A 26,785-nucleotide genomic window follows, 5' to 3' on the forward strand; every position below is an offset into this window, starting at 1 on the left:
AGGATAGAGGATATGCATGATAGTAAACCTCACTAGGAAAATAGACTATCAAACTTAATTAAATAAAGACAGAGTCCATCACCATATTATTGGCTATATGCAATCACTCTATTCAGTCATGCCAACAATTCAAAACTCAACGACCGTCAAATTTAATAAGCTTTTATGATTCTTCTATACGAGAGAATAGACAGGGAGATGTAACCCAAACCAACAGACAGATAAGACCAAACAAGGTGCAAAGTAAAAAATTCAAAGTAAATTAAGTATGAAAGGAAACAAACTTAATAGAGAGAGGAAAGGAATGAACTTCCTTGAGTTTCTAACCGTCGAAGTCGATTCAGTAGTAGTAGCTAGGCTAGAATTGGGATGGTCCGAGTGAAGGCCCTTCCTGGCGATTGAAGACAGTTGAGGCTTTAATAACCAAGGCGAAGATGGAATGATCTGATTGGATTTGGAGGTGAGCCCCCTCTTCATATGATCAATGTCGTCAAGGTCAGCTCCCTCATATTCATCTCCTTGAAGATCTCTCTAAATGGTTGGAGATGGTTTAGCTATAGAATCCACTCTAGAGGTAGAATAGATGCAGTAAAAGACAAGACTGCTCATTCTACCATATACCTTTTGAAGTTTTTTCTTAGAAGTCGGAGGCGGTTCAGTAGTAACGTCTAAGCCACGGATGAAATAATCTACTATGAGATGAGCATCGCTCCGTCATCATCATCTCCTTAAAAGCTATCTTTGGAGGTTGGATGCGATTTATTCCTAATATCTAATCTGGAAGACTGGATTATTGCAAGGGAAATCATGATTTTCTTCAGCACAAATTTTAGAGATGTCAACATAAATGAGAGTGCCCAATCTACGGGCCTCCAACCATCCATCACTCCGGTGGGGCTCAAGTCATTATATTTGCTTGCTATCATAGTACCATTGTCTCATTGATATCTGGTAGCGGCTCATCCTTCTTTAAAAAAATGCACGCGTCAAATGATCAGGAGCGAGTATGAATTCCAGCTCAGAGGATTACACAACTGAATAATTAAAACAAGGTAATTTATACAAATAAATTATTTTACACAAACAAAGACACCCTTAGGTGTGTTCATTACTACCTTAGAAGAACAATTACATTAAAACCTCTCCGAGTGCTGAATAAGCAAAGCACGATCCTTCCGTAGTTGGTGTGTTGGTGAGGTTGGTGAAGGGGAAAATGAAAAGGCAATAGAAATTAATTAATGTATTCAGTACTAAAATGTATAGCTATCTTGAGGCTGGTAATCAACTAAAAATAGAAGTTGGTGTCGACGTTAACATAAACCTACTCCTCTGCCTACCCCTCTTCTCCTCTGTTTTATAACTTTAATTTAGATCCAAACATCCCAATCATGTTTTTTTTTTCTCTCTTTTCAAAGTCTGAACCACCCAAGATTTGGTCCCAACAACCACCCATTGTCTAATAATTTTATTTTTAATTGGCACCAATATTCAATCGACTATTCCGAATAAATTAGAAAATATTTACAATAAACCGTTCATTAACCTAACGTTATTAAATTAACCGTCTATTAAAAAATTTATTTATTAATTCTCCAAAATTAACTCTCGATCGTTAAATATTTGACCATTATCTAACCATTCGAATTATTCGTGACTTTTTCGTCCTTTAAATATAAACATTGGCACTACCTAATACTTGAACGAATTACTTTATCAATGTGGGGACTAAATTGCCCTTCGCTCACCACCCTCAAGTAATGTCAATTTAATCCATAGATTAAAGTGCAAATCTTTATACCTAATTAACCTTTAATCTTTCACATTCACTTCAAGTGCCATGAGGATTAGCTTCTGCATTCCACCGTAAAAATCAACAGCTTATTGTAATTTTTTTTTCCCTCGGAGCAGTGATGTAGCAATGATAAAGTATCTTCTCAAATTTTTAGACATATAAAGATCAATGATAAATTTTCCTTAATGAATGATTATAAAAAAAATATTGTACAGGTAGATCATTCATTATATATATATTTTTAATTTACTTTAATAATTAATAAAAAAATTTCATGAGATCAAATTAATCATGCTCAAAATTAATCGACATAAATTAAATATATAATATTAATTTTAAAAATCACGTTCACTAAAAGGAACAACCTCCTAGAGTTGGGATTTAGAGAATGACAAAATGTGATATTTTTCTATACACGTACCCTAATGCTCTTCTTGTTCTTGTCAAGTAAGCGAAGAAAAGGTTGTGAATAACCATCCTCCATTCAGTAGTAAACAAATTCGAAGAATTCACATTCCTCTAACTTTCCGAGATCATTCCACAGTTCCACTACTGAAGGTGCAGCAGTTCCCGCCTCCTAGTAAACAAGTCGCGAACTGTTGAGTTTGAATAGAGAAATGCTCACCACCAATGAGATCGTAGATGAAGGAAATAAATTTAGTTCAATTTAATAAAAATTTATTTATATTCATTCAATATATATAAAATTAATTAAATATATAAAATTAAATATCTTATCAATTAGTTAATATTTATAAATAAAAATTATAAATTATTCACGCATGACATTCATAAATAAATATTCATAAACAAAGCTGATAGATCATGTTGATCAATAAAATTCTTATCAACATAATAAAAAATTAAATAAACTTTTAAAAATAAATAAATCTAAATAATATCTAAATGAATTTAGTTCAAGCTCGTAAAAAAGAAACCAAACTAAGTTTAAACAACCATTTCAACAGTTTAATTTATATTAGACTCAGTTTGACTTAACTTAGTTATCTTATTAAATATATTTAAATAGTGAATATCATAAAGTTTAACTCGTTTACCACCTTACTAGTTAACATACAAAAGTGGGCTAAAGGTAGAGTTGTCAAACAGATCAATTCATCGCAGGGCGAGTCGACCCATATCGAACCAACCATTTGGTAGGACGGAGTGGACCTACCCATCATCTTGGTTGATTCAGAAATTCCCAATCCAATCTAAGATGAATTACGGATCAACCCACGTGTCCATAAGAAAAAATAAATAAAAAAATCATAACTTTAAGGTTTTACTACTAAAAACTTTCATCAATTAAAAATATCTAAAATTGATATTTTAACGGTAAATAAATTATAAAATAAGGACTATGAAAAATATTATTTTTATTTTAAATTAATAATAAAGAAAGATAATAAATTAATATAAAGTTTAACATATTTTTTAAGCTATGGGTCAACCTTAGGCTTAGACAGCCCGTCTAAATTTATCTCATCTTAAAATGAATTAATAAAATTTTAATTTAATCTGTCTTAATTATTTGATAGGATAAATTAATCTGATATATCCAACCTAAACTGATATCTTCCACTAACCGAAGGGTAGCATTCCCCGGACCCATATTCAAATAAATTCGGACCCATTTACCAAACGGGCGATCAGGAAATCAACGAGCGAAATTGTTTTATTTTATTTTATTTTATTTTGTTATCAAAATTAATAAAATGATATATATCTTCACTCCTTCGACCATCACCGCCACCAACCACGATCATGTCATCGCAAACCCTCACTCCTTCCTCCTCTATAAATCTGAACCATCCTCCACGCTTGCCTCGCCGCCATCTCACCCTTCCTCCCATTCCCCTCCGGCGACTACTCCCTCCTTCTCCCCCTCTACTCCGCCACTACCGATCCCTTCTTTCCGTCGCCGCTAGCACCGGCGCCATGGAGCCCATCGGTGAATGGGGCCTCTCGCCGCTCTCCGCCGTTGACCCCGAGATCTACGACCTCATCGAGCACGAGAAGCACCGTCAGTCCCATGGCATCGAGCTCATCGCCTCCGAAAACTTCACCTCCTTCGCCGTCATCGAGGCCCTCGGTAGCGCCCTCACCAATAAGTACTCCGAGGGCATGCCCGGAAATCGCTACTACGGCGGGAACGAGCACATCGACGCCATCGAGAATCTTTGCCGCTCCCGCGCCCTCGCTGCCTACCGCCTCGATCCCTCCGAGTGGGGCGTCAACGTCCAGCCCTACTCCGGTAGCCCTGCCAATTTCGCCGCCTACACTGCTCTGCTCAACCCCCACGATCGCATCATGGGCCTCGATCTCCCTTCCGGCGGACACCTCACCCACGGCTACTATACCTCCGGGGGTAAGAAGATTTCTGCCACCTCCATTTACTTCGAGAGTCTCCCTTACAAGGTCAGCCCCACGACCGGATATATCGACTACGATAAGCTTGAGGAGAAAGCCCTGGACTTCCGCCCCAAGCTCATTATCTGCGGTGGAAGTGCCTACCCGAGAGATTGGGACTACGGTAGATTTAGATCCATTGCTGACAAATGCGGGGCCTTGTTGCTCTGTGATATGGCTCACATCAGTGGCCTTGTAGCTGCTCAGGTAAATGGTTATAGTTTTAATCCTCGAATCTAGTTATTTTAACAACTGCGTTGGCCTAGAATCAGTATTTCTAAATCAGTATCAAATGTTTGTCTTGATTTGATTTGGTTTGAAAGGCTTGGTTTGATGCATTGCTTGCCTTTGTGATAATAGACCTGCAAGCTCAATTCCATTCATTCTATTGGATTTATACATATCTAAAGTATCAACTATTAGATCTGGTTCCTGATTCATTCACAATCCTCTTTCTTTTCCTAAAAAAAAAACACTAATAATTCTTTTGGTTTCTGTTTGATAACAAACTAAGATCAGTTTGCCCCATTTCTCAGTTTCTTGATGCCTGCATACACTGACTGATTAGGAATGCTTTGATTTTAGTAGCAAAGCTATTGCTATGGACGTATGACTACTCTCTAATTAGGATGACTATTCCCTGTGATGTAGGAAGCGGCAAACCCTTTCGACTTCTGTGATGTAGTAACCACCACCACACACAAGAGTCTTAGAGGACCTCGGTCTGGTATGATCTTCTTCAAGAAAGGCCCAAAGCCTCCAAAGAAGGGACAGCCGGAAGGTGCTGTTTATGATTTTGAAGACAAGATCAACTTTGCAGTGTTTCCAGCTCTCCAAGGTGGCCCTCACAATCATCAAATCGCTGCTTTGGCTGTGGCCTTGAAGCAAGCAATGACACCTGGTTTCAAAACCTATGCCAAGCAGGTTAGGGCCAATGCCGTCGCTCTTGGGAATTATCTGATGAGCAAGGGCTACAAGCTCGTCACTGATGGCACTGAGAATCACCTTGTTCTATGGGATCTTCGACCTCTTGGTTTGACTGGTACAACCAATTCCATTTTTAAAGACAGCCTTCTCTTGCTCATTTGTAGTCAAGTTCACCTTTCCCTTTGAAAATTGCAGGGAACAAGGTTGAGAAACTTTGTGATCTTTGCAACATTACTGTCAACAAGAATGCGGTTTTTGGTGACAGTAGTGCATTAGCTCCTGGTGGTGTTCGAATTGGTAAGCAACATTTTCTCTGCAGCATGATTTAATTGCTTCTGGTTTGAATTCATGAGTAGGACGATCATTGATTTCTGAAATATTCAAAATTCCTTGTGGTTATTCTTTCTCAGGCACTCCGGCGATGACATCTCGGGGCCTGATTGAGAAGGACTTTGAGCAGATTGCAGAGTTCCTTCACCAGGCGGTCGCCCTTTGCTTGAGCATTCAGAAGGAACGTGGAAAGCTGCTGAAAGATTTCAATAAAGGCCTGGTGAACAACAAAGACATTGAGGAGCTGAAGGCAGCTGTTGAGAAGTTTGCTGCATCATTCGACATGCCCGGCTTTCAAATGGCCACCATGAAATACAAGAACTAGGACCCCAATTTTCTAAGTGTTTTCCAAATTTCCAGTAATGTTTTTTTTTTCCTTCTCATGCTACATTCTCTTGGACACTGTTGTTATCCGAGAATGGTCAATCCAAAGAAAAATGGCGATTTGGTATATTTGTGCTATCTCTGTAAGCAGGGATGTTCTTTGTGATCTAGCGATAAGAAGCCTCAATTTTTCTCCTCGTATCATCTTTCAAAGTATGAAAGTTAACCACCTTAATTTAAACCCTAAATTCAACCACCGTACTTAAACCTTGGAGACTTTCTTGTATTTCTATTTTTAAATAAAAAAATTACATTATAAGCTGCTGCACGTGTCACATCATTCTTTATTAGTTTCCTTCTCACAAAATTACAATTATTTTAGTAAATAGTCGATGTTCATTATAGATAACTATTGATCACTTCTCAGAATGAATTAGTGATCGCATAACTTGTAATAATCAGAAAAATGAATATCTACTCTATACCACAACAATCTTTCTTTGGAGACCACAGAAACAATCTATCCTCCCCTTGACATTAAGTCCAATTACATTAAGATTGTATGAATATGTTCATTTATAGAATTCTCATAGCACATTATGTATATATGTTCATTAGGTATTATAAATATATTTTGAATTTTGATGCCTATATTTTGATGGAAGTTGTAATGTTTGATATTTGAAAATGTTATATAATATAGGATTTAATATATGATATATATCATTTGAAAAGTATTATTAACACATTGTTTAAGTTCAAATTAGATATATATTTATATAAGTTTTTTTTTTTTCAATTCTTAGTTGTCTTGACTTGGTCAATGTGCAATTTAACCAATTCACCCACTGATTCAACCAACCACTGAACTAGAATCTTTTTAGTTTGATTTCTAATTTAGTTATGGTAACAATGCCTTTACTCCACCGTTTGATAAATTTAAAGCTATGACACCCCTTTGATAAATACCAAATATTAGGTGTGTCTTTTACCGGACTCAATCATTTTCGAGGCCTTAAGGTAAAAATAATAATTAATTTTTTAAAAATATAATTTTATATAAAATTTATTTTTTAATTTTTTGTAAATGTAAAATTACTAATTAAATTTTTTATATTTTAAATTTTGATAATAATTTTTTTTTGTTTCAATTGATAAAATTATTAAATTATTTAATTTTTCTTGAGATATTGTTGAATTTCATTAACTTTAATTCAAAAAAAAATCTTGTGAAACTATATTGATAAGTACCTAAGGAAGAGTAATTTTAAAATATAAGATATACCATTAAAAAATATTAATAAATAAATAAAATTAAAATAATCTAAAATTTAAAATCGATGTTTTCTAATTAATATAAAATTAAAAATAAATATTTTTTTAAAAAAATATAAATATTATTAAATTTTAAAAAATTGAGGCCCCAATGAAATTGAGGTCCAAGCATAGCCGGTCTTCTAATAAAATATCAAATAATTTTTCATCTCAAATTTATGTTAAATTTACCAATACATACTTTGGGTATAATTTTATTATTTAAGTCCATTTGACATAATTTTATATGAAATATTATTTATCAAGTTGTTTGATAAAATAAATTTATGGAGTAAAAAGTTTTCAATTTTTTTTTTCAATTGTTTAACATTTGTATGTACATGTACTTGACAATAACCACTTGAGTGCATGTCAAAATTTTCTTTCTCGCCTATTATCTTGTTAAATTGTAGTAAAAGATAATTACGTTTATTCTAGACATTTTTATAATTATCTCAAGTTATGTGAAAGAAAATAAATCATAAAATAAATTTATAACTTACCGTCAAATGACTAAAGAGTGAAGGAATTTTTTTTCTATAGTACATGTGTCCATCGAAAATCGATTGCTACTTTCATTATAATAAATATATCATCCTTTAATCAACAGAACATCCCGTGAGAATTATCTTATTGAAGAAGAATATACAAATGATTCATCTCCCTTGTCCTATTTAATGCTTTGCAAATATCTCTATGGCTCGAATAGGCTCTCATTCTTGCTTCATAAAATTTGGCACTACTATAGTTCTCATGCATGGTTTTCAAAGTGGCGTTTAGCTCAAAGCAATTTTTGAACAAGATGATAATGCTTAGTTCCCTATACTTAGTCTTCCACTTCCTTGCAATGTTGCTATTGCTTATGATGCTCATCGACATGTCTCATCAATCGTAATCATAATCATAATCATAATCATTTCACGCCATCTCAAGGCACTTCCACAAAACATTGCCTCACTAGTGCAAAATTTCCATGGACATCATATCATAACCCACAACAATTCGATTTGATCTTCTTTCTTTACTCCATAATGTTCTCTAGCCTTATCATCTAATGCCTTGTATTACATCTCTACATCCAATTGGTTTAATAGAAGCAAACGGAGTCTTCCCTGCACTCCCTTTGCCAAGCTCTACTCAATCACTTGTTTTTCTTCTTCCTCCTCTTCTCCGAATGATCCAATGTTCTTTTCTATAGCTACTTTGATATAACTTGATCTTCTTCTTCTTCTTCCTCTTTTCATAAAAATTCTTAAAGGGTGTCTGCATTTTCCACTAACCAGCAAGTTAAGTTGTGTTTCTCTTCAGCAGAGCTAAATATTCAATCTCATGTTTGGTTACCAATACATAAGACTGAATCTTACGAGATTCTCAAATTGGAATCGGTATCAACTTATTTTTGGCAGCAGACATGACTATATATATTCTTAGCTTCAGAAGCTAATCTGTTAAAAATGTTATAATAAAATTTCTACACCTAATATCATAAAAGAAAGTGACTGTACACGAGAGACTGCAAACTGGCAAGTGAAACTCTGCAAGTTAACATAGGTCGTTATGTCATCTCCATCGCTCAAGTGTCAAGTGCCATGTTTACAACAGCAAATTGCTGAACAAAACACAACGAAGCCGCAATTTAGAGGATTAATATTCCAGAATGAAACAAAATGGCATATTGCCGCCTGCTATCTACCTTGTTGCCACCTCTTTTGTCTCTAGATGAAAATGATTGGTACACAACTGCAAAGATGCTTGGGTAAAAGATTCCAAACTCATTTCAGACTTCTCATTTCCTACTTCTGTGGTTGAATTCGATAAATATATTGCATCTCTATGCGCAGTTGTGCTTGGCCGCCTCAGACCAGTTCAGAATTTCATCAAAAGTTGGATAAAATGTCCATCCATTAGCCTTTGACTCAGTATTTAATAACATGGTGTCTGAGCCAGAGCTCGTACATCACCATGTGAAATGCATCATAAGGTATTGGAGGTGAATGCCATTCAAAGTGCTTCTGGGCCTGATAAATGTTGTGAAGTGTCAAGAAGAAAACCAAAAGCAGATATGCTACTGGATAAGTCTACTTTTGACAAAACAATTTATCCCTTATCCATAACCAGTCTTTCTTCTTTTTAGAGAGGGGCTTTGACATTCAAGTATCATTTAGAAAACATAATTGTAAAACAATGTTATTAAGAAGCAATGTTTCAGTAGTATTTTGTCGATCTACATGATTGCTGAATTAGTATGAGTACATTTGTTCTATATTCCAAAATTAAAACTACCATGTAATCTGTTAATTTTCCATTAAGATTTATTGGAGGAATCTGACAACTGGATATTTGAAACTTTATAAGATTCAAATGGACAAAATCAAAGTGCATGGTCATCATTAATATTCACACTGACTTTATAAGATTATAAGCATAATTAGCATGTCAAAGTGGTTAGGTAGCAAGCAGGTATCTTTTCTACATACATAAATAAATAATTAGAAAATACCTCAACTAAGTGGTTGTGTAAATCAACAAACTTCTCATGCGGCACAGACTTCAAGATAGATTTCAACCGATAGACATCACTCTCCTTGAGCACAATAGAGAACTTTTGCCAGTCAAGGATGTCATTAAATGGCAGGTCGTAGTAATTGGATAAAATAACTGCAAATTAGAAAAACAAATTCTATTAACAAACTGACAATTATGAAAATGAAAAAAACAAAAGTTACAACCTTGGGATTATTGAAATATGTTAAAATAATAAATGTTGATATATCAGTAATTAAATGGTGACTGACCTGGAACACATCCATAGTGAATTGAGTCAGCTATACGAGCACTATTGACTTGGGAACCACCTGGACATATACAGAACTTAGTCCTGTAGAATGTCTTCTGATAGACCAACCTCCCAATAGCCCTGTTTATACGATTGTTGCTAATGGCAAGCTCAGTATCATTCTCCCATACACGAGCTAATATAACTCTTATCTTTGAGTTTCTATGACCTGCCCAAAATCCCAGTATCGTCCTGGTGTTTATTAGGGTTCAAGGAAAGCAAGTTGTTAGAGCATGACCATCATCTTTTGCAGAGCATCTTAGAGTCCTCAAAGAAACAACCCAGGCTAAGTTCAACAGAGTTTCATTGAAAATTATAAAGCAAGTCAAATTTCCAATGTGCACATAACATATTAATCTCAGTTACAAACTTGTGAATTTTGCCAAGTTTCTTTGGACATCCTTTATTCCCAGACCACAAGAACTCATATTTCCCAGCTCTTCAAGTTTGGATTTCCTTATACCATTAGTTCTTAATAGATTTAATTTGGCTAATTATACAGTCATGATCATTCTTATCATGCAACTTTTAGTATTGATGTTTGGTACAACATCATCATCAGTCGCTTCTATTTTATGGTCAACTACAGACACTCAGCTCTCCATTGAATTCTATAAATTCTATTGCTAGTGACACTCAACTCTAGTATACTATTTTTAATTATGTTACCCAGAATTTTATTTGGACTTCATCCCTTACCTAGAGTTCATATATTGATAGCAGGATCAGTCGGACAAAAAAAAAATCTAAATATTAATTCTATGAGATTCATAAAATTGTATGATTGTACCTCTGAGTGCTACAATCTCAGAGGTAGTCAACATAAAAAGTCATAAATTCACAAAATTCCAAACTTCATGGCGACTTGTGTGGTCAACCATATGAAGACAAATCATCTAGCGATGGCAAAGATGAAGCTTGGACCAAGTGATTTAGGATCTTCTAGAGGAAAAGATGTCCATCTAAAAAAAATAATAAAATCAAAGAGCATGAGCAAAAAATAGAGATAGATGAAATGAGATAAGTTGTGAATCTGAGCAAGTGACTTCCTTGGAGAAGGAATTGCCATTTTGAGAAAGGAGATGAGGGAAGTCTAAAGTGCTTTGATACCATGTTAAAGTGAAAAATTATTATGAGAATCTATCTCTAAGGTAAGAAGGTCAATTTGTTAGTGCAATCGTGCCTTAAGTGGTCGGGTTCGAGCTTGCGTATTGATATTTGGGCAAACAGTCTAAATTAGTACAAACCTTTGTGCAGGGACTTGGTTGAAATGCACATTGAGACTTAGCATGGCCAAATTTAATAATTGACTTGATGGTTCAAGATCTGTTAGAGGATTGGAGGATGGTATGAGACATTAAGGGACCATAGGACAAGAGGAATTAAGGTGCAACTCAACTAGAGGAGGGGAACTACATAGGTGAAGAGTGAAGAATGACACCTGAAGCGAGCTGAGGACTCAATGCATTCGAGCGACAAATAACCTAACGAAAGAAGGCTTCGTGAGCAATTGAGGAGCTACAAGATGACTCTTAAATGAGTTGAGAGTTGAAAAACTTGTACATGGGTGAGGGTAGTCCTCAACTAGGCAAGAACTCCATGATTAGGATGGTCATAGCCAATGATCCAATCGACTGAAAGTGATTTCCAGTCAATTGTTAAGTCAACCAAGTACTCGACTCAAGCTATTCAGCTAACACAGAATGTTTTCATTCGTGGCTAAGTAGACTGGATAGTCAACTGATCTGAGTCAACTGCTGATGAATTTTAGTCGACTTAGTTAAGTCGACCAAGTAATCAACTCAAGCTAATCAACCGACAAATAGAATATTTTAGTTCATAGTTAAATCAAGTGGACAATAGACTAATAAGGATTAATCGACTGATGCTAAATTCCAATCAACTGATGGCATAACCAAAATGTTAAAGAGAGTCGATAGTCGAATGACAATAGTTGGATTCCATAAGGACTACTGAAAAGCAGGGTAGCCATTGACACACTATGAGCTGTTGTGATTAGGAATGCAGTCAACTGATGGTCCATCCAGTTGATTGATTGCGACAAAATAATAAACAAGTAAGTGAAGCTAAAGATGCTAGAAGACTAAAGGGAAGACCACGAGGAGCATTTGCAGGTTGGCAAACTTATTTGTATTTATATTCTAATTTCTCTCTTGTGCAATCTTAGCCTTGGTCTTCTTAGTTTCATTTGTCCATTTTGTAAAAAAAATTATTGTAAGAGATTTTTTCACCTTTAGACTCAAGGTTATAACAAATCCTTATAATGGAGGTATTTTCGAACCTTCAATATAACTGTTACAAAATAGTTTTGAAGTGTCCAGGGATACTGATGAAAATATGAAGTATGAGAGAATCAATGGACAAAAAAGCAAAAGCATGAGTAGAAGATGAATGGCAAAGTCTAATATCATTTTCTTAATGTGCTCCCCATACATAAGATAAATCAAATTAGTGCTTGCAATTCCACTATGGAGCTTTGGGAGAAGCTAGTGTAATAGCATGAAAAGACAACGAAGACAAAGTTGGCCAAACAAGACCACTTGAGAGCCCAAATAAATAATTTCAAGATGCAAGAAGGGGAGACAACCATGACAAAATTACATGCAAGGTTCAAGGAGCTCATCAATAGCTTGACCAACATCAAAGAGACAATGTGAAGCCAAGACATGCTATGAAGTGCCATGAAAGGCTTCTATAAAACACCTCAACGGGTCCCCACGATAAACACCTTTTATATGTCAAGTAAAACATTTTCTACTATAGAATTGTATGAATTTAAGATTGCAAGAATAGTTAAAGAAGGGCGTCCTAGAACAAGAAGATTAGCTATTACGACAAGCGAGGAGGGGAAGGAAAAGAAGAAAACATTCTACTCTATTGGAGTTATCATTGAAATCCTTATGAAGAAGCCTACATGATAAGACAAGTAGGCATAGTTTTCCATAAATTGAATCTTAGCAGGCGTGATGCGAGGATGATACTAAGGAGAAAGAAGAACAAAAAGGAGAGATGCTTCAATTACCAAGACGAAGGGCACATAAGAGATCAATGCCCTAAATAGAAGAAAGGAAAAGAGCAGAAGCCAATGGTTAAGAAGTCAAGGAGAGATTATTTCTAGCCTTCACCATTGCTGATGATGGGGTAATCTCAACATTCAATGAAGAAGAACAAGGGAGCTTAAGAGGAAGCTCAATTATATAACTAAATATGATATAGTGAGTTATATATATATATATATATAATTTATTAGATGTAATTTTTAGCTTACCTAGATCTTTGAGTAAAGCTAAGAAGAAAATGTGCATCTTAGGAAATTTGAAGGAATTTTAGAAAATAAAATTAGAAGACTATTCCTAGTGATCAATTGCATGATTTAGAGGTAGAGAACAAGGGGTTAAGGGGACAATTAGATATCTTACGGATAAATCATTGAGCATGATGATAGGGAGTCAAAAGTTAACTTTAGCAAAAATGGGCCAGAAAACAAGGAATTCTAAAATCAAAAGGCATATCATTGTCTAATTACTTGGGGAAATTGGAGACAAAGAAGACATAGGAAATGGATTCCTAAGGAGCACCCAGTAAATCTGATTAGGGGTATATTTTATGTGCCTAAATCATTTATTACTTCTTAGAGTATCTTAGGGTAGTCAACCGTTGAATTTAATTCAATATCTACTTAGTATGGTTAACTTGATACTTTGGGTAGATTCACATTGCAAAGTTAGAGATTGACTAGTCAACTAGTGTGGAATCTAGTTAACTATGAAATAGTCGATTGTTCAATCGACTGAGGCCAAAGAGGAACAAACAAATAGTTTTATTCGGATGACTAATCAAGTGAGCAGTCAACTAGTGACACTTCAATCAATTGATGGTAAGGATGAAAAGCAAAAAAGAGTAGTTAAAGCTCAATTTAACGATAAAACAGTTGACTGATGGTATAGTCACTTGGTTGATTGACGACAAATCAAATTATAATAAGAGGTTTCAAAGGCTATAAAAGGAGGGCTTGGGGAAGGCTTCAAGGCTGGTAAAATAGAGTTTGAAAAACCATATTTGAAGCCTTTACTTGTAATCAACTCCTATAATCCTCGTGTTGTAAGAAATTTTCCCACCTTTGATAGTTGGACTAAGAAGGAAAAAGATAGCGGTATTTCAGAATTAAGCCACCGATAAATCATAGGCAGTAGAGTAGGAATCCAAGCGTCTGTTGAACCATGTAAAAATCACGTGTTGAGTTGAATGGTATGCGCTTGTTTTTATTCCATTATATTAACTTGTGTAACCTTGCTAAAGATTAGCAAGAGTAGATAGAAATTTGTGTTTGCAGGTACATATGCTATTCATCCTCCTCTAGTGTATCCATCATCTACTCAATCTTGTCCCAACATTTAGTGCAATCTTTTTGATGTGTGTCAAAGAGAGAAAAAATGAAAGCTTTAAGTTGATATTCTCCTCTAGTGAACAAATTGAAAAATTCCTAGCTTTACCTAAGTTGAACGAATTCATCCTCCTCTAGTGTATCCATCATCTACTCAATCTTTTTGATGTAGGGTCTCAATTTTATTTGTAGTTTTACCTAAGTTGAACGAATTGTCAAACATTAAAAGGAGAAGATTGCTAGTGCAATCATGCTCCAAGTGATTTGGTATGGCTTACATTGATGATTGCCTCGAGGATGGTATAAGACATATGAGGGATATCAGGATGAGAAGTATTAAAGTATGGCTTAACATAATGAGGTCAACTACATAGGTGAAGAGTGAAGAATGACATGTGAAGTGAGTTGAGGGCTCGATGTATCTAAGCGACAAATAACTAGACAACTAGCTAAGGGCTCGGTGCATCCGAGGATGATATGTGAAACGAGCAAAATGTTTTTGTTCGTAGTTGAGTTGGCTAGACATCCAGCTAATCTACATTTAGTTAACTAATAATAAATTTCAATCGACTAATGACATAATAGAAAAGTTATAGGTACTGTTAATGTGTGAAATTGAATGGCAACGGTTGGATTGCCTAAGGGGTACAGTAAATATCCTAACTCAAGAGTCCTAAGAGCTCCCGCTACCCATGGTCTGCAAAATCGCAATCTGGATCGTAGGATCGTATGATCCTACGATCTGGAAACCCAAAATCAATCTAGGATCGTGCAGAATCGATTTTTGCAGTCGTAGGATCAGAACAGAATTAGTAGGATCGTAACAGGATTGGAGCAGAATCGTAGCAGGATCGGTGGAAAATTTGAGAGGCCATAACTTTTGACTCGGATTGAACCACGGGGCCTATAATATATCAAATCAAAGCTCATTCAAAGATTTTTAATAAATTTCAAAGTTTATCCTTAACCACCCTATTTCAAACCCCAAAAAATATCATTTAAATCCTTTTCGGATGTCCAGAAGATTTTATCTTTTTTTATTATCTTTTTTTCGTCTTATTAGGGTTTTAAATTATTTAAACATATGTTTAATTATTTTTGAGTTAGTTTTTTATCATAACATTCTGTCATTTCTTTTCCCCAAAATGATAAGTTTTTTTATGCCCATTGTCTAGTATTTTGTGGCATCAACTAGTCGTTCATATTTGAATCAAAGGATTCAATAGCTTCTGTTATGTACGTTAGGTGCTTTGTTGGCTTTAAATTTGATCATCTTATAAACCAAGGAAATATTTTTGACGTTGAATGTGTAATTATTATTGTGTTAATAGAAATTTTATATTCTTTCATTTTATGATATGAAAATATAAATATTATTACTATGCGAGAATGGTAGTTAAATTTCTAGTTAATTTAAATTTGTACATGTAGTAATGTAATATGAGGCGTTGAGTGTAAATAATTGCATATATATGCAAAATTAATTAACTATTTATTTGTAAACGAGTTTTTTTAGGTATTTTTTCTAATTATTAATCATGTATGATAAGATTTTAAGGGTTTTTGGTAGGATCGTACGAGTCTAAGATTCGATCTCGACCGATCCGATCCTGACCCTAAATTGATTCTACGTAGGATCGCGATTCTACAAACTATGCCTCTACCTATATATATTAGTATATTACACTATTGTCACTTTATGTTTACCTCCCTAAGTTTGGTGCATTTACAAGCAATCTTAGTCCTTTTACAATTAGGTCCTCAACAATATCACTTATTATAATTGCTTATTTTTTAAAAAATACTATTATCAAAATATAAAATTGGTAAATTTTACAATTTGATATCGATAATAAATTAGTGATAAAATATTTATATATTAATAACTATTATTAGACATTTTTTAAAAGTATAAGGGATTAAACAAATTCTCCACATTATTCAAAACAATTTTTATGATATTTGATATAAATATTCTACAATATATTCTTTATTTGTTATTTGATATAATTTTGACTATAGATTTGTTTATTATTTTCGCTATAATCTACTATGTTGTTAATATAGTTCATTTTGTTTGATAATTGCCAATATCCCCTCCTCACCATACATTTATTTCTCTTTCCCACACGATAGAAATGAACACCAATTTATTTTTTATCACCACCATAAGAACCCATTATAAATCACACGAAATGCACAATAACACACACATTAGAAAGATTCTCCTATCTCTCTCTTCCAATCCAAAGTGGTCCTTTGCAAGAATCTCTTCTCCCTCTCTTCTAATCCAATCTATAGTTGGTCGTCTTTGGCAAGAATCTCTTCTCTCTCTTTCATTTCACTTATATAATCTTCCTTTTAATGCAATTTATTTTAGTTTGTTCTATGTCTATTTACTTCGATACTTTCTTAAATTTAGCAAGTTCAGAACCAACAAAAGCTAATACTCAATTTCCCAAGTAAAACTACATTGGACTGTGTCAATCTAGAACTTGCCAAATCCAATCAATATTGCCCAATTTTGAAAACAATACTTATGTTAAGCTCTAACCAATTTGGCTCTTCTAGTTATACAATATATTGGTCATTTAAATATGCTCATAAAATTTTTACCTTGTTTTCACATTTTATTATGCGTTTAAGCTACACATATTCAATCTTAAATAACAATACTATTGATTTTTATTTCTAGTAATTTCACACATTGAGTTTTTTCACCTCTACTTATTTCCTAATTGTCACATGCTCTCATATTTATATGGTGGGCAAACCTCCAATCTTATAAAATCTATTTACCATAAAAGGCAACAATGATTACAAGATTCCAAAAGTTACTTCCATTTCAACCACTCACTCTTTATTAATTTCTTTATTAATCATAGTTTTATGATATCTCTTTCATATCAAAGACTATAACAACAATCAAGTCTGTATCCCACTAAGTGGGCAATTATATATAGATCCTCCTAAGTCATTGGACTCGATTTTCTACTATCTTCATTTATATATGTAAATGAATGTTATATTATTTTATTGTTGTTAAACAAATCTTCTCTGGTCTCCTCTTTCTCTATGAATGTATGTATTTGTTATGTTCTCACATCACTGACATTTAGTAGACCCCTAAGTACATGCCTATGCAATCTTAAATGTATCTCTCGGAGTTTTCTCTCAATAGACGCAATCTCGACTTTCTTTCTAATATTTTCATTTCATATCTTGTCCATTTTTATGTCCGCATATCTACCTTAACATCCTCATCTCTATGGCTCTCATTATTAGTCCGTATGTTCACTTTATAACCCAACATTCAACTCCGTATAATATAATAGGTTTAACCGTTGTTTTGAAAAACTTCTCGCTAAGTTTTAGAAGTACATTACGATCACAAAGAACACATCACACCCTCATCTATTTTAACCATCTTATTGTATCTTATGTAAAACATCTCTATCTACTATTTCATCTTTGTGCAAAAACGATCATAGATACTTAAAATTCTCAGTTGCAATAACTCCTCATCTCCTATCTTAGCAATTGTCTTGATAAGTTTAATACTACTAAACTTAAATTTCATATATTCTGTCTTTCCTCTACTAAGTCTTTTACTTTCAATGTTTCTCGCCAAGATTCAAACTTAGCATTTACTCCATGTGTTTCATCAACCAAAACAATGTCGCAAACAATATGCACCATCATAACGTGTCTTGAATGTGTATAGTTCATCTATAACTAGTCTAAAAAGGTACGTACATAGAACTAATCCTTATGTAATCCTATCTTTATAGAAAATATTTCAATTAATCCACCTGGAGTCTTTATTTTATCATTATATTCTTATACATATCCTTAATTGTTACAATATACGCTATGCTAATAATATATCTATTTTTAAAAATTCTCCACATGATTTCCTTCAGGATTCTATCATAGGTTTTTTTCTAGGTTAATGAATACGATGTATAAGTATGGTTTCTTTTTCCCAATACTTTTCGATGAGTTGTTTGAGAAGATGTATAACTTTTATTATCAATCTTTCAAGCATGAATTCAAATTATTTTCAATCTTCTTAGTTTCCTTAATTGCTTTTTCTCTCACTCTTCCTCAAAGTTGCAAATATGACTCATTAGTTTAATGCAAGGTTTTGAATCTCGACCCGTGCCGAGGTTTCAGTCCCAGACCGAAACGATATGATTTCGATATTTTTTTAATTTTAATATAATAATTATTAGATAAATATGTTTATTGTGTATAATTTAAAAATAAGTTGTATATTAATTTTATATAAATTCTCAATTATTGAACAACATAATATTGTTAGAAAAAATAATTAAATATAGCTTTCATTTAAGAAAATTGATCTAGACTTGAATTAAAAATGATACTAAGCTTGATTGATACATCATAATATGTTACATTACTAATATCAAAAGGAACGACGTGAATCAGATAGAAGCATTGGTTCTTGCAACATTCTGCTTAGATCAACTCCATAGATAAAAAAATATTATCTATAATAAGTATATAAATTAACACAAAAATACTACTTTCTATATAATAATTATATAAATTAACTATTTATTAATTTAATTATTAATTTAAATAATATATATTTAAAAAATAATTTAAATAATTATTTAAAACAGTAAAAAAAATACAAAATAATTTTTTTAAAAATTATCAGAATATAAATCTGATATTTTAGAATTTAAAAAAATTAGAATTTTTAAATAAAATTTAAATCAATAAAACTAATTTTCAAAATATTAATTAATATTTTTTTTAATTTAAATATTTTTTTATATTTTATTGAGATAATTTAATTGGAGTTTAGAAAAGCCTATTTGAAATATCATATTAGAAAAGTTTTCAATTAATTAAATAAATGATGGAATTTATTTTTATGCGAACTTCGCGAAGAATAGAAACGCGAACACGGGCGCTACACTGGAGGGGTCCCGCGAGCGGACGTGAGGCATCGGGCAGCGCCAGAGGCGGCAGGCGAGGCGTCCGGCGACGGCGGGCGAGGTGTCCGACGGCGGCGGGCGAGGCATCCAACGACGCTTCTGGTGTAGCCGGAAGCGTCCCGCGACGTCTCTGGCCCCGCCTGCGATGCCTCTGAATCTTCTGCAGTTCTGCGAAGATGATCGGAGGTCCTGTGACTCTTCTACAGTTCTGCGATTATTTAAAAAATAATTTAAATAATTATGTAAAATAGTAAAAAAAATAAAAAATAATTTTTTTTAAAATTATCAGAATATAAATCTGATATTTTAGAATTTAAAAAAAATAGAATTTTTAAATAAAATTTAAATCAATAAAACTAATTTTCAAAATATTAATTAATATTTTTTTTAATTTAAATATTTTTTTATATTTTATTGAGATAATTTAATTGGAGTTTAGAAAAGCCTGTTTGAAATATCATATTAGAAAGTTTTCAATTAATTAAATAAATGATGGGATTTATTTTCTTGCGAACTTCGCGAAGAATAGAAACGCGAACACGGGTGCTACACTGGAGGGCTCCCGCGAGCGGACGTGAGGCATCGGGCAGCGCCGGAGGCGGCGGGCGAGGCGTCCGGTGACAGCGGGCGAGGCGTCCGATGGCGGCGGGTGAGGCATCCAACGACGCTTCTGGTGTAGCCGAAAGCGTCCCGCGACATCTCTGGCCCCGCCTGCGACGCCTCTGAATCTTCTGCAGTTCTGCGAAGATGATCGAAGGTCCCGTGACTCTTCCGAAGGTGCCAGAGGTGCCCCGCGACGCCTCCGGTGAGACTCCCTCGTCTCTGGCGAGCCTCAGCTCACATTTAGGGCAAATTAAACGCATACCTGTTCGGAGAGTGACGCTTGATGTTGTCTCGTCGCCTCGCAGCTGCCTCCTTGCTCGCCGGTTGCCTTTGTCTATCTCGCGATTCTTGGCTGGAGACGCACGCATCCTCGCTAGTGACATACGCGACGTGATTCCTCCTGTCACCGTTGTGACGAATGCTGTGACACACGAAACAAAGTGGCTCACGATGCTGGTTTTGTGCGTTAAGTGGGACGATAAATTTTATTCGTGCTGGGCGGCACAAAACGAAATTTTGATCCTTGGTTTAATGTCATATAATTTGTACAATTTTGTCCATCTCTTATTTTTATGCATGGGATTAGAATACTTACCCTCTACGAATCAAATGTTTTCTTCATTTTAATATCTGGTTGAATAACTTCGTAAATGATTCAATACTCTACTTCCCTAAACACTTCCATACCTTTATTAAAATATCATCCAATCCAACCGTTTTCCTATTTTGCATCTCATTTAATTCCCATTCTACTTTAGAAATTTGAATTCTTTGATAAAAAATTAAATTTTTGTACTCCTCTGACCTACTTAAGCTTCCTAACATAAGTTGGTTACTTAAACTTTTATCAAAAAGTGGATGAAAATACCTCTTCAATCACTCCTTTATTTCCTCATGCTTTACTAGTACATTATTAGATTCATCTTTAATGCATCTTATTTGAGTAGAATTTTTTTCCTCTTTCTCACTTTAACTATTTTTATACATGTCCCTTTTCCCTTTTTTGTATCAAGTCGTCGATACAAGCGCTTGAAAGCTATATTCTTGGCTTCATTCACTTCTTTCATGACTTTTTCTTAGCTACTACATACTTTTTTTAAAGTTTTTTTTTCATTCTTACAAGTGTACACTAAGTGTTCGTTTTCCCACCACTTTCTCTTATATCAAAACTACATTACATAAATTTAAGTTTTGCTTTACTAAACTTAAAATCTTTGATTTCTAAAGTTTATCTTTATAATTCAAGATTTGAGTTTAATATATTTATGTTCCCATCAATTAGTACAATGTCATTTGCACAAAACAAAAGCAAAAAAAAAAAATTATCTTAAACATAATTGATAAGTTCATCTAGTATTAATGTAAGGAAGAAAGGGACTTAGTGTCGACTGTTGGTTAATCCACTTAGGAAACTAATCAAACCAAATCAAATAAATCATTTAGTTTCCATTTTAACAAACATAAACTAGATTTGATTTATGCAGTAATCCTTCTTTGGCCAAACAAAAAAAATATAAGCCAATTTAATAAACACTTGGCTCAAGCTCTTCAACTTCCTAGAAAGGCTGACCCAATCGTTTATTAGTATTAGTAACCAACACATTTAATAAACACAATACATCAACCTTATTGAGAATAAAAATTGGGAATATGAATGCCTATCAAGGTAAACACTCTGCTTTCCCAATTTCAGATTATCAACATCAACCGATGTTTGTCACATCTATTTGGTGTCAACTACATGAATTTTAATCCTCAATTGAACAGTATGTAAAATCATCTCACTAGTAATATTTAAATAACTAAATTATTTTTTTATTACACTAATTAAAAAGTTTTCTATGTTCTCTCTCTATCCCTTACACCTACCACTCTAATCAATTCAACTTTCTAACAATAGAATCTGTAGTTGCCTTTGAATATGTTTGAATTATCTCGAACAATATTCTCTTATTTCATTCTGTTGAAGTTACACTTAGTTACCCTTGAATATTAAATCAACTAATTCTCCGATTGAAGCAAATATTGTTATGTTATCCTAGCATTTGGCGAATACAAGATCATCAAAGACTGGAATAATCAAAAGAAACACATTAAGATCTCTAATTGTGAGGCCATGTGAGTTATGGATGGGCAATACATACCATCAAATTATCTGACACCCCAAGCAAGAAAGAGAACATGTGCTAATGTCTCTATATATCACTGAAAATATTCATTGCACATGCAGAGACTGGCATGATAGATCAAAAATACTCTCTGACATTCTGCAATCTGCATACATGATGTCCACTATAGGCCATTCGGTATGAATTAGAATTCAACTCATGTCATATGGCTGTTCCAAGTTACATATCAGATCTTGGTCATGAAAAATCATATATACTTCTCAAAACTTGGGTGCATCCAGGCTCATCAATTGAATAACAAAGAATATGAATGTTCTAAAATTCACATTAATTATCAGGAAAGGTAAACTAGCTAGATTTTTTTACCTGTTTTCAATGTCATTTCCTCCTAATGGGAGAGCAAATGGCTGTAGAACTTGAGGAAGAGCAACATCCTTGTGTGGGATATACCCAAAGTCATAACTAGGTGAACAGACAACACGAATTGAATTTTTTATGACCATAGGAATTCCTTCAAATGCCCTCACACCAACATCATGACAGGTTACGAAAAAGTGATCTGCACCCAATGTTCTGTTCCAATATGGGTATTTACTGATCAAGCTTTCAACATAATTTTGAACTATGAAGGTCATATTCTCATAAGATATTCCCTGCAAAGTTTAAAACGAATTTCAGACATAGGAAAATATATGGCTCGAATCACAGTGCAAATCTTCACTGGTAAGAAAAAAAAAAAAATAGAAATAATATTATCAGAATGCAAAGGCACTTCCAAGTGACTAACATCAATAAAAAGTATGACTGCTCATTAGGAATATTTAGTTTGAGTTCCTAAAGCTAATTGTGAAATCATCCAAAGTGCTGGGTTCATCTGTAGTTTCTTTCTACAGTTTTGTGCACACTAATAGTGCTGGACTTGTTGATTGGAGCAGTGTACACGATTGCTAGACTATTTGCACAGAATCATGTGGGCATGTGGGAATGCACCCATCAGAACCATACCCTTAATCATAGGATATATACACCTGGGAATTTGGCAATTTCTCTAACTCTGCCCTATGTGACAACAGTGGAAATATTAGTAATGCTTTTTTGTAGTAGATCTCCTCATCTAATCTTCTTGATGATTAAGCATACAGATTTCAAAAGGATTCTCAAGCCCATCTCCAGCAACACATGGTTCAATTCATTGGTCAGCTCCTAATTGATCTGATTTTTAACATGATTCAAAATACTGAAACTTTACATGCTTAATATCAAGTCCTGAATCAGAATCTTATGACACCTATGACATTAATCAACATATCAGTCACATAAATCAAGAATTTCTTGGAAACTGAGGGGAGGGATCAAACTACAATTTGCCTAAATAATATAATGGGAAAAAATCTCCATCATCAACTCATCATACATAAATCCATCATTTGAGCCACATGCCTATGACCTATTTATACCATAGATTTTCCCCCGGGGCTACGATGCAACAGAAGGGCGCCAAATTATCACCCAGGCATCCACGATTAGATCTCTAACTACAGTGCATTTGTAGGGATTTCTACTCCAAATGGGGCGCACAATCATGGAATGTTGGGCTTCTAGGCCACCCGCCGTGAGCGCTTCCCAATTTACCCTAGCGACCTAGCAACCAGTGGGAAACTTCCGTGGGGCCAGGTTGGTCGCCCTAGTTCGGCGTTACCTAGTTCAACATTTTATTTATACCATAGATTCTGCTGTCAACATGTAAGTCAAAAAAGCAGTTTGCTGAGACTTGAGAGCCTTTAAGTGAAACTTCATGAAATGGTGTCTCTAGCTCTTCAATGGAAAATTGTTGCTCTTCATGTTATTAGTATAAGATAGCTTTCCTTCCAAGACAGACAAGCTGCCCAAGTCAGAAATATTTAATAAATAAGACTATTACGCAATGATAATCACACTTAGGTTCTGAAATGGGGATCATATACAAAACTAGAACAGGTAGCAGATATACCTACCCAAATTCACATCTCCACCCACTAGCACCCAAATTACAAAACTGACCACAGTCATGTGCTCGGCACTCTTTAACTTTATACAACAAAAATCTAATTCTGACAGAGAACTTCATTACTAACGTTTTGTATCCACATAAAAACAATCAGAATTGTTTTATCCATCCAAACCATCCTTGTTCACCTGAATGAAGTGATCGGTCAAGGAACTTTTCTCCTGAACTCCAATATCTTCACTTCTATATGGGATGAACTCACTCTTACATATGATCATGCAAATAATAACTAATTTTGGGTCTTATGCCATTTATGAACCTATCTCAAAGTATTCAAACTATCACATTAAATGTGAAAGTTTGTGGAACATCAACATGCCTCAATTCTTTTTGTATTTCTACTCCAAAGTTCCACAACAATTAGTTATTCATTCACTAAGTTTTTGAAGTTTTTTTGCATCCTATCAAACTTTCTTGTTTCTCATACAGAATTCATTTTAATAGTTGCTAAAATCATGAGAATTAAAGCAGCTTCCACTTGGGCCAGATGGTACTAGTAGTCACTTTGTTAAATTCTTACATTTCACAAACGAGTTAGTGATCGTGCAATTCATCCATTCACATATACCATTTCTGCAAGTAGCTAAATATTATGAAATGGAAAAAACCATTGTTAAGTATAATACCAGTAATAATGAGAAGCAAAAAAAAAAAAAAAGTGAGGGGCTTAATTTTCTGAAAGTCTCTAATTTTTCAACTATAGATAGATATTGCATTATGGAAAAGAACTTTCTTACAACATCATTGATCTAATAGAAAGTTGGTAACAATTTACTGTTTCCACAGCAATTTGATTTCCATCCTATTCTAAATTGTACGTGAATACTGGATCCCCATATGATGTGAAATTGAAGTAACAGTAATTTGTCTGTACAAACTACAGTTTCCTCTAAAATGGAATCGCAAAACATGGAATTCCAAACAAATCAGAAAATGAGGCCCGCTAGATCACATAGCAAACATTGATTTCTATTAGCAAGGGAAAAAAAGTGAAGCATAATAAAGTGGTATTAAATATAAATGAACAAGATATAGCATCACACACAATCCACAACCAAACTAAGAGTTGTTATTTATAACTGAAAAAGAGACAGAACAATCAAACCAACCTTCCCTCTCATCTTATGGCAAGATATTGGCACGAAGAACAGGTCAGCCAGATCAGGATCCTCAGTACGGAACCTACTTTCCCGGATGTTCTGGAAGAAGTACCCCTCGCTAGAGTACTTGCCAGTTAGCTTCCTTGGCGTCTGGAAGTAAGTATTTGGATCCCCATCCGGGTAGATGTAAACTTTAAATTTCCTCTCCATCTCTGCGTAATCTTTCAAAAATACATCCGGTGAGTGATAGATCGTGGAATAATGTAGTCCCGGGCTGGGAAGATCACCAGAATATTCAGCCACGGAGACCTTCAACACCAAAAATCCTCGTAATACGTCGAAGAATAAAACAGGAAAATTTATTCAGAGTAAAAGGAATATTTGGCTGTTGTGTAGCGATCGATACCTTATGCAAGAGGAGTTGGGGAGATAAGCGAAGGGAACTGAGGGAGGCAAGGGAGAAGCAGATCAAAGTTAGAGCAGCAAGGAAGAGAAGCGAACGGCGGATAGAGCAAAGGGGCATTGGATAGGAGGTTGGGAGCGGCTTTCCTGCCATCGGCGCCGGCGAGGTGCCGACTGATGAGAATTTGGAAACTTGTCGGTCCGACCCGCCGTGCGGGTGGGTTGCGGCGAAATCGCTGGAGGATGCCCCCTAGTGAGTGATCTCGTGGAAAAGGGGCGGAAGATGCGACGCCCGAGCGGTGGGCCGGCGGACCGACGACGATAGTCGAACGGCGCGAGAGCGAGCTGCGGTGAAATCGCTAGCGCGAGCGAGTACAACGGAGGCGGGTGGGGTGGGCTACTGCGAACGGGGCGATTGAAGGCGAAGGGGAACGCGATCAATAGGAGGCCAGGAGCTAATCGTACCGTATTGTAATCCCGCTCGATTATCCGATCCAGATTTGTTTTCCCACGTGGCGCTCAAAGGCCCTTTCTAAGGACATCTTCAATTCTTTAAGTTATATGAACTTTTGTTTTTTTTTAATCTCTAATATGCTTATATAGCCTTTTACGTTATCCGACTCCCGCGCACATTCCCACTCCCATAAACATTAGGACGTCCAGATCATTGATCGGATATCTTACATATCCAATCGGACACGGAAATTAAACATCATATCAATCCCATCGTCATCTCAATACCATATTCAAAATATAAAAATTTAATATTCTTTAGAGAAAAAAACAAAATCTCCCTATAATTTTTCTATAGACCCTGCATTATCAATTTTTTTTAATCATTAATTAATAGGATCCCACATATTGTTAATTTGGAGATTAAGGAATTCTATCGCTCTTAAAATCTTGCATCACGACCATTAGAACTTTTTTTTTTATTAAGATGTGTACAAAATTAGAGGATACATAACTTTTTTTCACTTTTTGAAGATGATTTACAATGAAAAATTTAAAGTAATATTAGCATCTTTGATTTACTTAGTCTCCATCTTTTTGAAATGACTAATCCAAGCATCCGACTCTTACAATCTAATCTAGTATGAAATCCCTCAGAAAATTTTCAAAAGTTGAAAAACCTCGTACAAATTGTTCTCACAAGAACAAAAATATAAGCAACGCCAAAAATAAATGGACAAT

At 34.6% G+C, this 26,785-nt stretch overlaps 2 protein-coding genes across 3 annotated transcripts; one reads left to right on the top strand and one right to left on the bottom strand.

Annotated features, from left to right (window-relative positions):
• Window positions 1-3,534: 3,534 nt before the first annotated feature.
• On the top strand, window positions 3,535-5,982 carry LOC122055988 (serine hydroxymethyltransferase 4-like). Its single transcript, XM_042617711.1, has 4 exons — window positions 3,535-4,411; window positions 4,856-5,246; window positions 5,327-5,428; window positions 5,542-5,982. The coding sequence occupies exons 1-4, from the start codon at window positions 3,560-3,562 to the stop codon at window positions 5,784-5,786; spliced, it is 1,590 nt and encodes a 529-aa protein (XP_042473645.1). The 5' UTR covers window positions 3,535-3,559; the 3' UTR covers window positions 5,787-5,982.
• A 2,547-nt stretch (window positions 5,983-8,529) lies between these two features.
• Window positions 8,530-26,122, bottom strand: LOC122055989 (probable glycosyltransferase At5g03795). Of its 2 annotated transcripts, XR_006132982.1 has the most exons (7): window positions 25,596-26,122; window positions 25,199-25,498; window positions 22,409-22,695; window positions 9,895-10,127; window positions 9,600-9,757; window positions 8,793-9,117; window positions 8,530-8,708 (listed from the first exon to the last, which is right to left on the bottom strand). XR_006132982.1 is itself a non-coding variant. In XM_042617712.1 (6 exons), exons 1-6 carry the CDS (start codon window positions 25,743-25,745, stop codon window positions 9,016-9,018), a joined length of 1,230 nt encoding a protein of 409 aa, XP_042473646.1. In that variant the 5' UTR covers window positions 25,746-26,122; the 3' UTR covers window positions 8,531-9,015. The 2 variants fall into 2 exon arrangements, 1 of the variants encoding a protein (XP_042473646.1); XM_042617712.1 differs by having other exon boundaries at window positions 8,531-9,117.
• Window positions 26,123-26,785: the final 663 nt, after the last annotated feature.

The sequence above is a fragment of the Zingiber officinale genome, chromosome 3B (genome assembly GCF_018446385.1).
Source record: "Zingiber officinale cultivar Zhangliang chromosome 3B, Zo_v1.1, whole genome shotgun sequence".
Classification (NCBI taxonomy): domain Eukaryota; kingdom Viridiplantae; phylum Streptophyta; class Magnoliopsida; order Zingiberales; family Zingiberaceae; genus Zingiber; species Zingiber officinale.